Source organism: Lutra lutra, chromosome 13, assembly GCF_902655055.1.
Source record: "Lutra lutra chromosome 13, mLutLut1.2, whole genome shotgun sequence".
NCBI lineage: Eukaryota > Metazoa > Chordata > Mammalia > Carnivora > Mustelidae > Lutra > Lutra lutra.
In genome coordinates this window covers 90066707-90079398 of record NC_062290.1, presented here as the reverse complement: position 1 = coordinate 90079398, position 12692 = coordinate 90066707, and the positions used below count along the sequence as shown (strand labels likewise).

Below are 12692 nucleotides of genomic sequence, written 5' to 3'. Positions count from 1 at the left end.
CTCTCCCCTGGGCCTGCACGCCAGCCAAGCCTGGAGGAAAGTCCCTCACTGTGGGGATGGCGCTTGGCCAGGAGAGAGGAGGCCAGCACCATTTCCCAGAAGAGCAGCCAATTGTGAGTCTAATCCACACCAGGGAGGGTGGGCAGAGCAAACTCCCAGAATCGCAGCCAGAGGGGCCTGGAAAAGGCTTCTAGATCCCAGGCAAGCAAAGGCAGGTGATAGGGAATGGACCTGCTCAAGGTTAGCTCGGAACCAGATTGGAGCCCTGCCCTCTTCTCATGGCTCCTGCCCTGGAGGCCACTCGACTCGGTGTGAGATCCTGCGGGCCTCGGAGGCAGCAGTCCCCACGCCCTGCCACACGGCTCCCCAGCCCCACCTCCCTGGCTCACCAGGACCGGGACCCACAGCCACCCACAGCTGCCCATGCCACGGGCTGCTCACCTGGGCGTCCCGGATCTCCAGCCTCTGCCCCCGCAGCAGAGCCTGGGTGTGCTGTGCCAGGACCAGGGGCTGCCCGTCCTTGTGCCAGGTCACGGTCGGCTCGGGAAGTGAGTCGGTCTCACAGCTAAGGATGGCTTTGTCCCCAGCCCGGACCACGATCACATCCTGGGGGCCGCTGGGAGGCCGCCTGAAGGTGGGGGGAACTGGGGCAGCAGGTGAGTGGAATAAGGCACACCAGCCTCCCTGGCAGCCTCCCCGGTTCTTGCTGTATAGAACATATAGCCGTATAGAATGGCTGGTGGAGGCTCACAGTGTCACATGGTCATGGTGAAGCCCCCCCCCCCCCAGCCCAGGGATGGCATAGACCCAGGGAGTTGCAGGCACAGAGTCCAGGTCAGTGTGCCAAGGACCCGCTGGGTGACCGGGAAAAGGCTCCTGAGTTCTCTGGGCCTCAGCCCCCTAGATGGGGAGATGCTCTAATGGCCCTCCTGGGCTCTTCCCAATACAGGGCAGGCCCCGGCTGGGCTTGAGCCCTCCCTAGGGGTCCCCACAGCCCACGTCCCTCCAGCAGACCAATGCAGAGGTCCTCCACCCCTGGCTCTGAGCGCACAGGGCCTGGCACACACACAGGAGGGGAACACAAATAAATCAATCAGACCCACGGCTAAAAGGAACCTTCCAGTGAGTCCTGGCTCGTGACAGCTTGGGCCAGCTTTCCCCCAAGAGGATTCTGAAGACCAGGAGCCCTGAAATTGGCACCAGGCTGAGAACTTCTGATCAATCAGGCTTGGGAAGGGCCTCGGCTGGGCTGGCTCCCCTGGCTGTCCCGCTGTCCCCTCCTCGACTTCAGAGCGTACTGTATGCCCAGCACAGGCAAGTACTCATATACCCTCATTTAATCCCTATGCCAACTGTCCCCTTACAGGTGGGAGGCCTGAGGCTCCAAGAGGGAAGGTGACTTGCCCAAGGTCACAGAGCTAATATGTGCCCAACTGAGTCTGAAACCCAGTGAGTCCAACTCTCTAGACCAGGTCTTCCCAGCATGCTGAACAGAGAACGTGGGTATCCCAGCCTTCCCCAGGGCCAGCTGCCCCTCTCCTGGCCATGCTGCCTTGGGGGGTGGGGCTGAGGGCTCCCTGAAGGAGTGGGGGACAGTGCAGTTTGGGGGACAGACAGGACATACCCAGCACGCTGAGCTGCACCAGCTTCTGGTCCCGGCCAGCGGCATTGAGGGCCTCACACGTGTAGGTCCCAGAGTCCGATGGCTGTGCCCGGGCCAGCTGCAGCGTGTGGGTGCCTGGTGGGGGAACCAGCCCCCTTACACCAGCAAGCAGTCCCCAGGCCCCAGGCCCACAGTCCTCAAGCCTTTCCAGATTCCCCATCCGGTCCCAGGTTGGAGGAAGTAACTCTGACCTCCCACCTGGCTTCAGGCTGGGCTCCAAGCCTCAGTTTACCCACCAGGAAGGAGGAAGACCTCTTTTCCCAGGGAGAGGGGCTGGCTGTCCCGGGACCACGTGACCTCAGGGCTCGGGTGAGCATGGACGTCGCAGGACAGGGAGATGCTGCTGTTGACGATGGCAGTGACCTGCTCTGAGTTCGGACCTGTGATGCGTGGGGGTGCTGTCCCCACAGCCGCCAGGAGAAAGAAAGGTCCATGAGAACGCATTCCCGCAGGGGGCCAAGAGTCACAGCGTGGAACATGGCCTCGAGGAGCTCCTGGTGCCTTGCCTTGGTTCATCTTCGAACAAGGCCACGGACCACCCCCCATGTGTCATAACTGCCTCACAGATGAGAAAACGCGGGGCTCAGAGATCAGAGAGGGAGAGCCAGCACCCCAAAGCCACACAGCGGATCAGTGGCAAAGCTGAAATATCAATTCAGGCTCATGTCCTAGACCGGGAGTGCTCCATGCTGTCATCCCCGTCCCTGAGGCCACAGCTGCCCCACATCTGGAGGCAGAGCTCAAGGCCAATGGGATGGAAACCCCCTACCGGGTGACCTCTGTGAGCTGTACATTTGAGCTGGCCTCCTGCTCTGTCGGAAGGTCGGTCTGGGTAACGTGTCAGCCCACGCCAGGGATAGAATAAGTCTCCATAACAGTGCTGTAAGGCCTCAGAGGAGTCGTTCCCTGGCAGCCTCCGATGTTGCTTAAAATCATCTGGGGCAGGCCTGAAGGGATCAGGGTCCCCTCCCTGTCCCAGGAGGTGGCTGGCGCCAGCTGGGGTCACCCATGGGACACACGGTCCCAGAGCCCAGGACGCTGGAAGCAACGAGGCGGTGCCTCTCCAGGTGGGAAGAGGGGCCGGGTCTGCCCGCAGGGTTAACCGGGGAGCGGGCCAGGGTCAGCCCAGAGCACCAGCCCCCCTAAGCTGGGAACCCCCAGGGGTCGCTGCTCAGCCCAGCTCACCTTGGACCCTGAGGGTGAAGAGCTTCTCCGAGGAGCCCGCCGGGTTCTCGGCCACACACATGTAGCTGGCGGCATCAGCCACCTCCGCCGTGGACACCTGTGGAGGCAGGGAGAAGGTGCCTGGGATACCCCACAGGCCTGCTGGCTCTGGGGTCCCGGAGGAAGTACCATGAGGGCTCCCGCCCCCAGAAGGCCGGCCACCTCTGTCCTCATGGAGCAGTGCTCAGGGGACTCCGCGGATAGGCACACACACCCCTGCCACATCCCCCAAGGGCTTTCTGTGACCTTCGGGGCACAGTGTGAGGTTGACGCTGGATGATTCCCTGTAGCAAACTACGTGGTGACAACAGTGTCTCCCCCCGGCCCCCAGCAGTGACTCAGTGCTGTACTGGGCTCTAGGAGGAGGTGCATATGTGTCTTTTCCGGGGGCTAAGTGCAGCCCTGTGAGGCTAGCAAGCTGAATTTCGATTATTCGGGGACTGGGTTCAATCCCGGCTGCTCCAACGTGCTTCCAGGCAAAGAGCCTCGTTTGGCAGATAACGGCAGCTCCTTGGTTCCTGGACAAGCAGGACCGAGTCACAGCAGTTGCTGCCTTTAGCCCAAGCTGGGGGACGCCCTGACCTGTAAGACTCGCCCGTCCTCTAGGACCTGCAGCCGTGGGCTCGGGGAGAAAGGGAGCCCATTCTGGAGCCATGAGATGCTGGGCATGGGGTTGCCCAGGGCCGGGCAGTGCAGGCTGACGGTGCTGCTGGCGTTGACGGTCATCTCCTCCACCAGCTCTTCCGTGTCACCCAGGATCACAGGTGGGGCTGTGGGGGGCCAGGGAGAGCAGGGTGAGGAGCAGGCAGCCTGCCTGGGAAAGGCCCCTGGGGAGGGGGGTGGGCAAGGAGGGGAGAGTAGCACATGGTGCCAGGCTCTGGCTTAGGGCGCCCAGTGCCCTCCTCCCCGCCGCCCCTCGCCCTACCCCCTCCACCTCCGGGCCCTGATGCAGGTTAAGAAATCTGGGGCACTGGGAGGGCTGGGATTTGCTCAAGGTGATATGGCTAGAAAGCGGCCCACTTGGAATTTGAACCCAGTCCAAGCTCGCATGGCCTACGTGATCCACCTCCCAGTACGGCGGGACTGAACATGCACTTTGCCTTGACCCCTTCAGCAGGGAGGCCCCCGTGGGACCCGCCGACCAAAGCCCTCCGGCCCCCAGCCAGCCACTCACTCAGCACAAGCAGCTCATAGTGCAGCCAGGCCTCGCCCGCCTCGTTGGAGGCCTTGCACGAGTACCTCCCGCCGTCCTCCGCACGCGCCAGGGGAATCTGCAGGACCCGGCCTCCTGCGGGGACACGGGACGGACACCTGAACGAGGGCACGGAGGCAGCGGACCCCAAAGACGTCACTGTCCCACCTCCTCTGTGAAACGGAGAGAATCAGCCTGCCCTGCTTGCCGTGGCCAGGCCCTGAGCTGAACATTTTCCTGGCCTCTGACACGGGTGCTACTCCTCCTCCCATATTACAGATGGAAGAACTGAGGCTTCCCAAGAGCGCCCGGCAGCGCCGAGCCCAGCGCCGAGCCCAGCGCCCCAGTGAAGACAGAGGGAGGGGGCAGAGAGCCGGGCAAATGTCCAGGGATGGGCTTTTGGGAAGCAATGAGGCAGCTCCTAGGCTGTGGTGATTGGAGTTGGGGGTGCTGGGGGATGTCACCTGGGATCAAGAGAGAGCTAGGGCAAGACCCCAGCATCTCTGTGGGGCTAGAGGTGGTCTCCAGCAAAGCTGGGTTAGGGTCACGCTGTGTTCTGGATTCCGGGTTGGGGGATCACTGGCCCAGGCTTCGGTGTACTCGTGACCAGGGTTGGGACTGGGAGCTCATGACCTCCAGAGCCGGGGACAGTAGTGGGATTGGAGAAACAGCAGCTGCGTTTGGGGGGGGGTCACTTGACATGTGATGTTAATCTATGGTAAGGTTCAGAATTAAGGTCCCCTTGTGACCACTAGGCGCCCTTGATTAAGGGTCAGTGGCCGGGGTCAGAGGTCAGTGGTGGGGTTGGAGGTAGGATGAGGGGGGCGGGTCAGCTGATGACTGGGATTAACCTCTGGTCGGGATCTGAGGTAGGAATCAGCATGTGACCGAGCTCACTGTGTACCCAGAATCTGGATCAGTGTCCGGGTCCAAGGGCAGTGGCCAGGTTGAGAGGTCAATCAGGGGTTTCTGACAAACAGCTTTCAGTAAGCATTGCCTCTTCTCCATCTCCAAGAGGCTGCCGTCTTTTGCAAGCACCAAAGTACAAACCTTGGGATGACCCTGTTTGTCCAGAGGCCCATGCAAACACCCCATCTCCACCCCCAGCCAGCCCCACCATGGCTCCAGGCCTGGCAGGACCCAGAGCAGATCCTAAGCTGAAAGGTCACCGAGTCCTGGCCAATGAGATGACACAGGGCTCTACACCTGGAATCCCCACCCCCACCCCCCACAGTGTGGGCCTCATGAGATCTTACTAAAGGGACGGGCTCCCCCTGCCGAGAAAGACACCGGCTTTGGCTGGTTATCCCCAGACATTACAGAGCTTGAGGCGGGCACGGCCCAGGTGAGAACCTTGGGCCTAAAAACCAGAGGCAAAGGGGGACCCCGTTCTTGCCTTGAAATAGGCAAAGAGCAACTAGCCCGGGTGTACAAAAGGCAGCCAAGGCCCAGAGTGGTTCAGTGCTGTGGGTCACACAGCCACACAGCAAGCAGGACACAGGAGAGCTCCAAGACTCGTAAGGACAGTAAAGGAGCCCAGCTCCGAGGTGGGTGAACCCTGATCTCTGCCCGCCAATGCCCGACCTCCCTGTGCACCCTAAACTACCTTGCAGAACAGTCACCCCATCTGCAGCTGAGAGGGGCTGGTCCTCCCTGTACCAGGTGAGCTCTGGCGGGGGGATGGCATTGGTGTCACAGTACAGGTAGGCGGGGTTGTTCTCCACAATCTCCCGGCGTTCCGTCACCTCGCCCCAGGCCTCCTCCTCTTCCCTGGACAGGATCTCGAAGGCTGCACTGGCATCGTCCAGTTTCTGGAACATGGGGGGCACTGGGGCAGGGGACAAAGCCATCAGAACACACAGCCGAGGGATGGGGACTCATGTCTGCTCAAGGAGAGCTGGGCTGGTCTCTGTCAGGTGTGGAAATCTCACGGTTAGAGCAGATCTCTTAGGTCAAGGCAGTTTTTAAATCACTCATTCTTTCTGCCGGTGTTTACTGAGAAACGACTATGCTCGGCACCAGGGTAAGGTTTCTGCCCTCTATGGCTTATGTCCAGCAGCCTCAAAAGACTCCCTATGACATGCCGACCCCTCTCCGGGGAGGAAGCCAGATCCTAAGTTTCAGCCAGAGTTGACGGGAGCACAGAGACACAAAACCATCGGCTATCAGAAGTGCTGGGGGCCCCCGAGGCCACCTGATCTGATGACCCACATTTTACCCAAGTAAAACCAAGACCAGGGGGAGGGCAATGATGGCCTCAGGTCACAAAGTCAGTTAATGGAAGAGCCAGGCCAGGGGCCTGGAGGTAAGACACACCAGGCAGCAATGAGAAAGGGAAGGAGCCACCAGGAACAGAGTCCTCTTGCCAGATTCTTCCAGACGCACAGACGCTCCCCACCCCCAGCTGGGCCGCCCCCCGTTCCCACAGGTCCCCACACACCCTGGATGAGCACATTGAAGTCCTGGTCATCCTCGCCGGCCACGTTGCTGGCCACACACAGGTATCGGCCTGAATCCGAGACCTGCGTGGGCTGGATCTGGAGCAGCCGGCCTTCGCCCAGGACACGGAGCCGCGGGTTGGGGGTCACAGGCTGGGGGTGGGAAGGGGGAATGATCAGAAATGAGGGGCCAAAAGCACCCCGAGAAGCCTCCATATATGTGTGTGTGTATTTTTAAGATTCATTTATTTGATAGAGAGCACGAGCATGGAGGGAGGGAGACAGAGACGTGCAAGCGAACTCAAGCTGATCGCAGAGCCTGATGCAGGGCTTGAGCTCACGACCCTGAGATCAAGACCAGAGCCAAAACCAAGAGTCAGACACGCAACCAACTGCACTACCAAGGTGCCCTGAGCCTACCTATATTTTGATAAAAATTTAAAAATACAACAGAAAGTGACGGTAGCGCTCTGATGGTTTTAGAACACCAAACCTGTGGAGCTCAAAAACGGGGAGTTAAATGGGTAAATGCAGGGTTTCATGTTGACGAGGCCCGTTCCCTACGAACCATTGGATTTCTTGTTAAAATATAAAGTGGGGCAGGGCCCAGGTCGGCTCTGGGGCCAGGTGCTCTGACGGCCTTCTCTGGAAGGTTCCAAGCAGAAGCAGGGCGCCCCCCGGTTTCCTCACTCACCCGTCCATCCTTGTACCAGCTGATGGTGGGTGGGGGCACAGCCCAGCACTCACACTCCAGGGTCAAGGTACTGTTGACCTTGGTTTTCACTTCCTTCACGCTGGCCTCCCCCAAGGTGTCGTCTTTGGAGATGGAAGGGGGGACTGAAAACCACAAACGGGTGTGAGGAGCAGGCCTAGGAAAGGGGTGCCGAGACCCAGTGCATATCCCGCACCCAGAGCAGTCCCAGAAACAGGGCGGGGGGACTGGTTCCTAAGGGCCGAGGAACAGGGGCCCTGGAGACAGACCCGCTCCTGTAGCTGTTCACTTAAGGAAGAGAGTGCTGGTCGTCAGTGGTTTACAGGATAGGGCAGGTCTGGGGCAAGGGAATTCCTGGGGTGACCTCTGGGGGCCATTCTGGGGGTGCTGGGTCTCAAGTTGTGGGGCCTCTGGCCCCACCTCAGTGCAGGTGGTAGAAGGAAGCCAGGACTGGGGTGGATCTGAGCATCTACCTGACCCAAGTTCTACCTCACCTGTCCCCCATCTCCTGGGGCCCTGGGTCCTAAGGTGACTGAGTCAGCCCGGGCTGCTTCTGACTACCACAGGAGCGGCCTTGGGTGTCTGGGGGGCCCAGGTGCCAGGGGTCCCCAGGCTTCCACATAGCTTCCCGCCTGTCCTGCTGGTACCCCAGAGGGCCCCTGACTCACTGAGCACTTCCACGTGGTAGTTCTTCATGGCCTCCCCAAGTTCATTGGTGACCACGCAGGTGTACTGGCCCGCATCTTCCTTCTGGGCATTCAAGATCTGCAGCCCGTGGGTGCCTGGTTGCAGGGGCAGTGGCCAAGGTCACCCCCAAGGACACATGACCTCAGGCTCACCAGCCCCTTCCTCTAACCTAGCCCAAGAACATGTATGTCACCTGTCCCCTCGCTTCTCCCCCCACACAGGACATCACCTGGGAGCAGCTGGATGTTGTTCGAAGCCTCAAACGGGGCACCATCCTTCATCCAGCTGATGGTGGGGGAGGGGAAGGCCAGTGCCTCGCAGATCAGAGAAATGGGGTTGTTGATGGTCACAGTCACCTCCTCATCTGCACTGTCCTCGGTCACTCCCAGGATGGTGGGAACCACTGTGGGGGAGGCCGATGGTGTGATGCTTAACAGAGATCCCTAACCCTGGGCCCGAGAAGCCAGAAAAGTCTCAGACCCTGGTGCATAGCTTCAGAGCCTAGGCTTTCCACCACTAAGCAATGCCACAGGGGAAGCTGGATGATTTCTGCCTCAGTTTCCCCAGTACTCTCTTAACATCCAGGCGATCTACTGATTTACCAGAGCCTTGTCAGTTCTGCTCATGTTCCAGAGGGTTCCCTGATGTACCAATAGCCCTGTTTTCATTCATCCTAAGATTTCCTCTTTCAAGTCCCACAGGAGACTGTCCCCTTCACCACCAGCATTTTTATTTGACAGACGGAGATCACAAGTGGGCAGAGAAGCAGGCTGAGAGAGAGGAGGAAGCAGGTTCCCTGCTGAGCAGAAAGCCCGATGCGGGGCTCAAACCACCAGTATTTTTAGAAACAGATTTTATTGAGCCAGACTGTGTCCCTGTCATCTACTAGACCCCTGTTTCTCCCGACAAGACAATTTATGATGATTGCCCTGAGGATACCTGGGGGCCCTGTCACCTCTCTAAGCCTTAGAGCTTCCTTGGTGACACAGGGACAAGGACATCTCCCACCTCCTAGGCTTGCTGTGAAGATCCAACCAATCAGGCCTGTCCAAATGCCTAGCCCAGGATTAATGTTCACCCAACAGAGCTAGTATTTTGTTGTTATTGTTATTGTTGAACCCGGAGAAATGGGAAAAACAAAACAAAACAAAACAGGAGAGGGCTGAGTGGGATGCTGTCTATAAGGCACTGGTCACCTTTGTTCTCCCTCCCATGGGCACCCAGGGCGGCTGGGAGAGGCCCAGCACTTACCCAGGACACTAAGCTGGAAGTGTTTGGTCTTCTCCCCCACAGTGTTGGCCGCAATGCAAGAGTAGTGACCAGAACTAGACAGGTTGGCCTGGAGGACCTGTAGGAGGGCTCCATCTGGAGAAATGTGGTGGGCATCTCCACTAGCCAGGGGCCGGCCATCTTTGAACCACGTGACCTTGGGCTGTGGGTGGCCTGTAAGGAGGGGAAGAGGCAGGGAAGATAATTCAGCAGGTTCTGACTAGGTTGTTGGCCAAGAGGTCAGAGGTGGCTCCAGGATAGGGTAGAGGACATGGATTCTCCATCTCAGTCCAGAGGCCCATGCAGCAGGGCAAGACACAGAAGCAGCCATCAAGCCTGGCCTGGGTCCTTTCCTACGTGGTTGACTGCCTTTTCCTTATGGAGGAGTGGGCTGAGATGGCTTGGTGTAGATAGGCAAAACAGAAAGGCAAATTATTCCTTTCACCTATGCATCCATCCATCCATCCATCCATCTTCCAGCCTTCCACCCACCCAGGCAGCCACCCATCCCAGTCCAAAAGCATTAATGGGAGCCTACTCTGCCAGACACTGGGAAAACCATGGTGCCAAAGCAGTCCTTGGGTCCTCAAGGACCTTGGAGCTCAACTGGGGTACACAGATGTCCCAAGGTTATTACAGTCCAGTGTGCTTAGTGCTGGGACAAGAAAGCCCTGGGGCTTGTGGGAGCACAGTGGAGATAACCCACGGGCCCAAGGGGTCAGCCAAGGACTCCCTGTGGAAACTGCTGGAACCAGAGTTCTATAGTCAGGTGAGGAGAGGGGAGCGTTTGGGGGCAGGGGCTTAGAGGGTGCAACGATGAGCAGGGATGTGGTGCCAAGTTCATGATACAGAGAGACCCACCACGAGGACTAGTGGGGCTGAGGGCAAGCAGGGACCCCCCCCCAGGCCCCCCCTCTCCTCTGAAGCTGCCTTCTCGTGCTTCTCCTAGCCTCCCGTGTGTGTGGCCCTTACCTGTGGCATTGCATGTTAGATGAGCTGTCTGCCCCTCAGCGACCTTGACCGCCTCCTCCAGGTCCTCGTTCTCAATCCTGGGAAGCACTACAAGAAGCAGTGGGGCAGATGGTTACCGACGAGGGCTGGCTGGACGACTGTGAAGCAGGAAGACAAGAGGCCAGAACCAAGAGCCCAAGGCAACCGCCTTCAATTCCCTGTGCCTCAGTTTCCCGTCCCACTGTGCCTGCTTCCATGGGACAATGAGTTCAATAAACATCTGGTGTTGGCTGAGGGAAGTACCAGTGCCTCTAGGGGACGCCCTGGTCAGAGGAAGGCAGTTGAGTAGTGTTGGGAATATTTGCCCCCTGCCACTTGGAGTTAGTCTTTACTGTTTCTGGAAAGTTCCATGGCAGCCTCAGAGTGGAGGTTAATGATCAGGCACAGAAGACAAAGCTTGGCCTCTCCCTCCTTCCTGTGCTGAGCCCCCTGCTACAGCATGAACCCTGAGTCCTGGGCATGGGCCCCCAAGAAGCTCCAAGGTGGGAGAGGAGGAATTCATGGGGTCCACATGAGAATGGGGGTGTGACATACCCAGGACCTCGACGCTGAAGTTTCTCCGAACCTCCCCAGCCTCATTGCTTGCCAGGCACGAGTAGAAACCTGTGTCTTGCTCCTGTGCCCGGGTCATCCTCAGCATCCAGCCACCTGGGGAGGAAGAGGAGTGGACTCCAAGGACAGCTACAGCAACCTCTGTCCTAGCTGGAGCCCAGGCTGCTCACCAGGAACAGGAGTGCACCACGTGTTGTCATTAGACGTGTATGTGTCTCCTCCCACAGTGCTCCTTTCCTCAGATGGGGAAACTGAGGCCCAGGAGGGTACACGGATGGAGGAGGCCCCTGGACATTAGACGGGCACATGGGTAAACTTGAGGACCCTGTTCTAGTAAGAAGGCTCTGTCCCCTGGCTACCCCTGGTTCTGGGGATTGACTGGGGCTAAAAGGACAGCAATGGGCTCTGCAGTCCTGGGCCAGGCCAGAAGCCCCCATTTTATTCTAGCAGACCTAGGAAAAAGCCTCCTTCTCCCAAGGACCTCTCAGAGGCAAGCCAGTTTCTCCCAGGGGGAATACAATCAAGGATCATCTAAGATCATGTCATTATGGCTCTTCCTGTGCCCGGGGCAGATATCACTAATGGATTGCCATGCTCCTTTTTGCCCAGATGCAGTCTCTGAATTCATACCACAAGGTGTTTGGCCGCCCCTACCAAGAGCTCAGAAGTGGTGCAAGGGGGAGAATGTATTTGTCATCCCAGCTTTGGCTGCGTGCAACAACTATTGAGTCACTGGTGCTAAAGCTGAGCTTCAGGGGGTCTTGCCGTTCCTGCAAGGTTTGGATGGGACACTGCCTCTTGGTCCTCAGTTTCCCCATCTGTATACCAATAAGAACCATCACAAACCAGCTTTGTGGGCAGGACGAATATGCAGAGAAGGTGCTTGACTCAGCATTTCTAAAGTATGTTACTGTTCTGGAAGATGTTATAGATGTGCCCTGAGAATTTTTTTTTTTTTTTCCTGCAGGACTTATCAGAACCTAAACTATGCAAAGAATCACTGTCAGTCTTCAGGAGGGGAACAGAGCCAGAAGTCTTTTCCAGACTTACTTAAATCTAATTGCTTCTCCTGGAGTACCTCACCTAGCCAGTGTTTTTGGTTGCACTCTTGGGGGCCAAGAACTCAATGGTTTTCCCAACCAGGCCTGGCAGCAAAGGGTCAGAGGTCATGGACATGTGATAAACAGAGGCAGAGACAGAGGGCCAGACCTGATAACCAGACGCTCCTCTGGCTGGCACCTTACCTGCCAAGAGATAGGTGTCCTCCCCGGGGCTGATGGGCTCCTCTCCTCGGAACCAGCGAACCCCCGGGGGTGGGACACCTGTGGCTTCACAGAGCAGCGTCAAGGGACTGTGCAAGGTAGCAGAGACGTTGGTCAGTGGGTCCAAGTCTCCGATGAGCTCTGGGGGCACTAGACACAGAAAAGAAACCACATATGGGGGCTGTACGCTCCTTCCCTGCCCCCTAACAGCTCTCCCCTACAAGGACCCCCACCCCCAGTCAGGGATGTCCCAGGAGCAGAAGTGACAAGATCAGAGGGCTCCCACTCAAGGGAGTGACTGGTGGCCACAGGCTGGGCTTTGGCTTCAGGCAAACACCTTAGGCCTCAGTTTCCCCACCCCCTCCGAGGGATGCTAGGAGGATTCAACAAGCACTTAGCACAGTGCCTATGCTGAGCAACAGGACGGGAGCTAGAGCCAGGGGTCCACAGACACGCTCCTGAATCCACACAGCAGAGGCGAGTAACATTTCTGCACTTTCTAAAGGATCCATTCCAAAATGAAGCCACACTCTATCAGGCAGGGATAAGAGGGCATGAGGCCAGGGGCCCCTGGGAGGTAGAGGGGGAAGGAGCTGGCAGAAAGCATGATGATCCTTAAACCCAGCCCGAGCCACCTTATCTCTGAACACTTCTTCTTGCCTACCCTGAAGCATACAGTAAG

At 58.2% G+C, this 12692-nt stretch overlaps 1 protein-coding gene across 1 annotated transcript in view; it reads right to left on the bottom strand.

Annotated features, from left to right (window-relative positions):
• HMCN2 (hemicentin 2) overlaps positions 1-12692 on the bottom strand; it is a 146656-nt gene that overhangs the window by 42770 nt on the left and 91194 nt on the right. The window contains 15 exon segments of the mRNA XM_047700354.1: positions 442-644; positions 1625-1738; positions 1900-2061; positions 2849-2945; positions 3470-3657; positions 4062-4175; positions 5686-5907; positions 6520-6670; positions 7212-7354; positions 7898-8011; positions 8146-8319; positions 9168-9359; positions 10158-10244; positions 10731-10844; positions 11993-12160. Coding sequence (XP_047556310.1) covers positions 442-644; positions 1625-1738; positions 1900-2061; positions 2849-2945; positions 3470-3657; positions 4062-4175; positions 5686-5907; positions 6520-6670; positions 7212-7354; positions 7898-8011; positions 8146-8319; positions 9168-9359; positions 10158-10244; positions 10731-10844; positions 11993-12160 — 2243 coding nt within the window.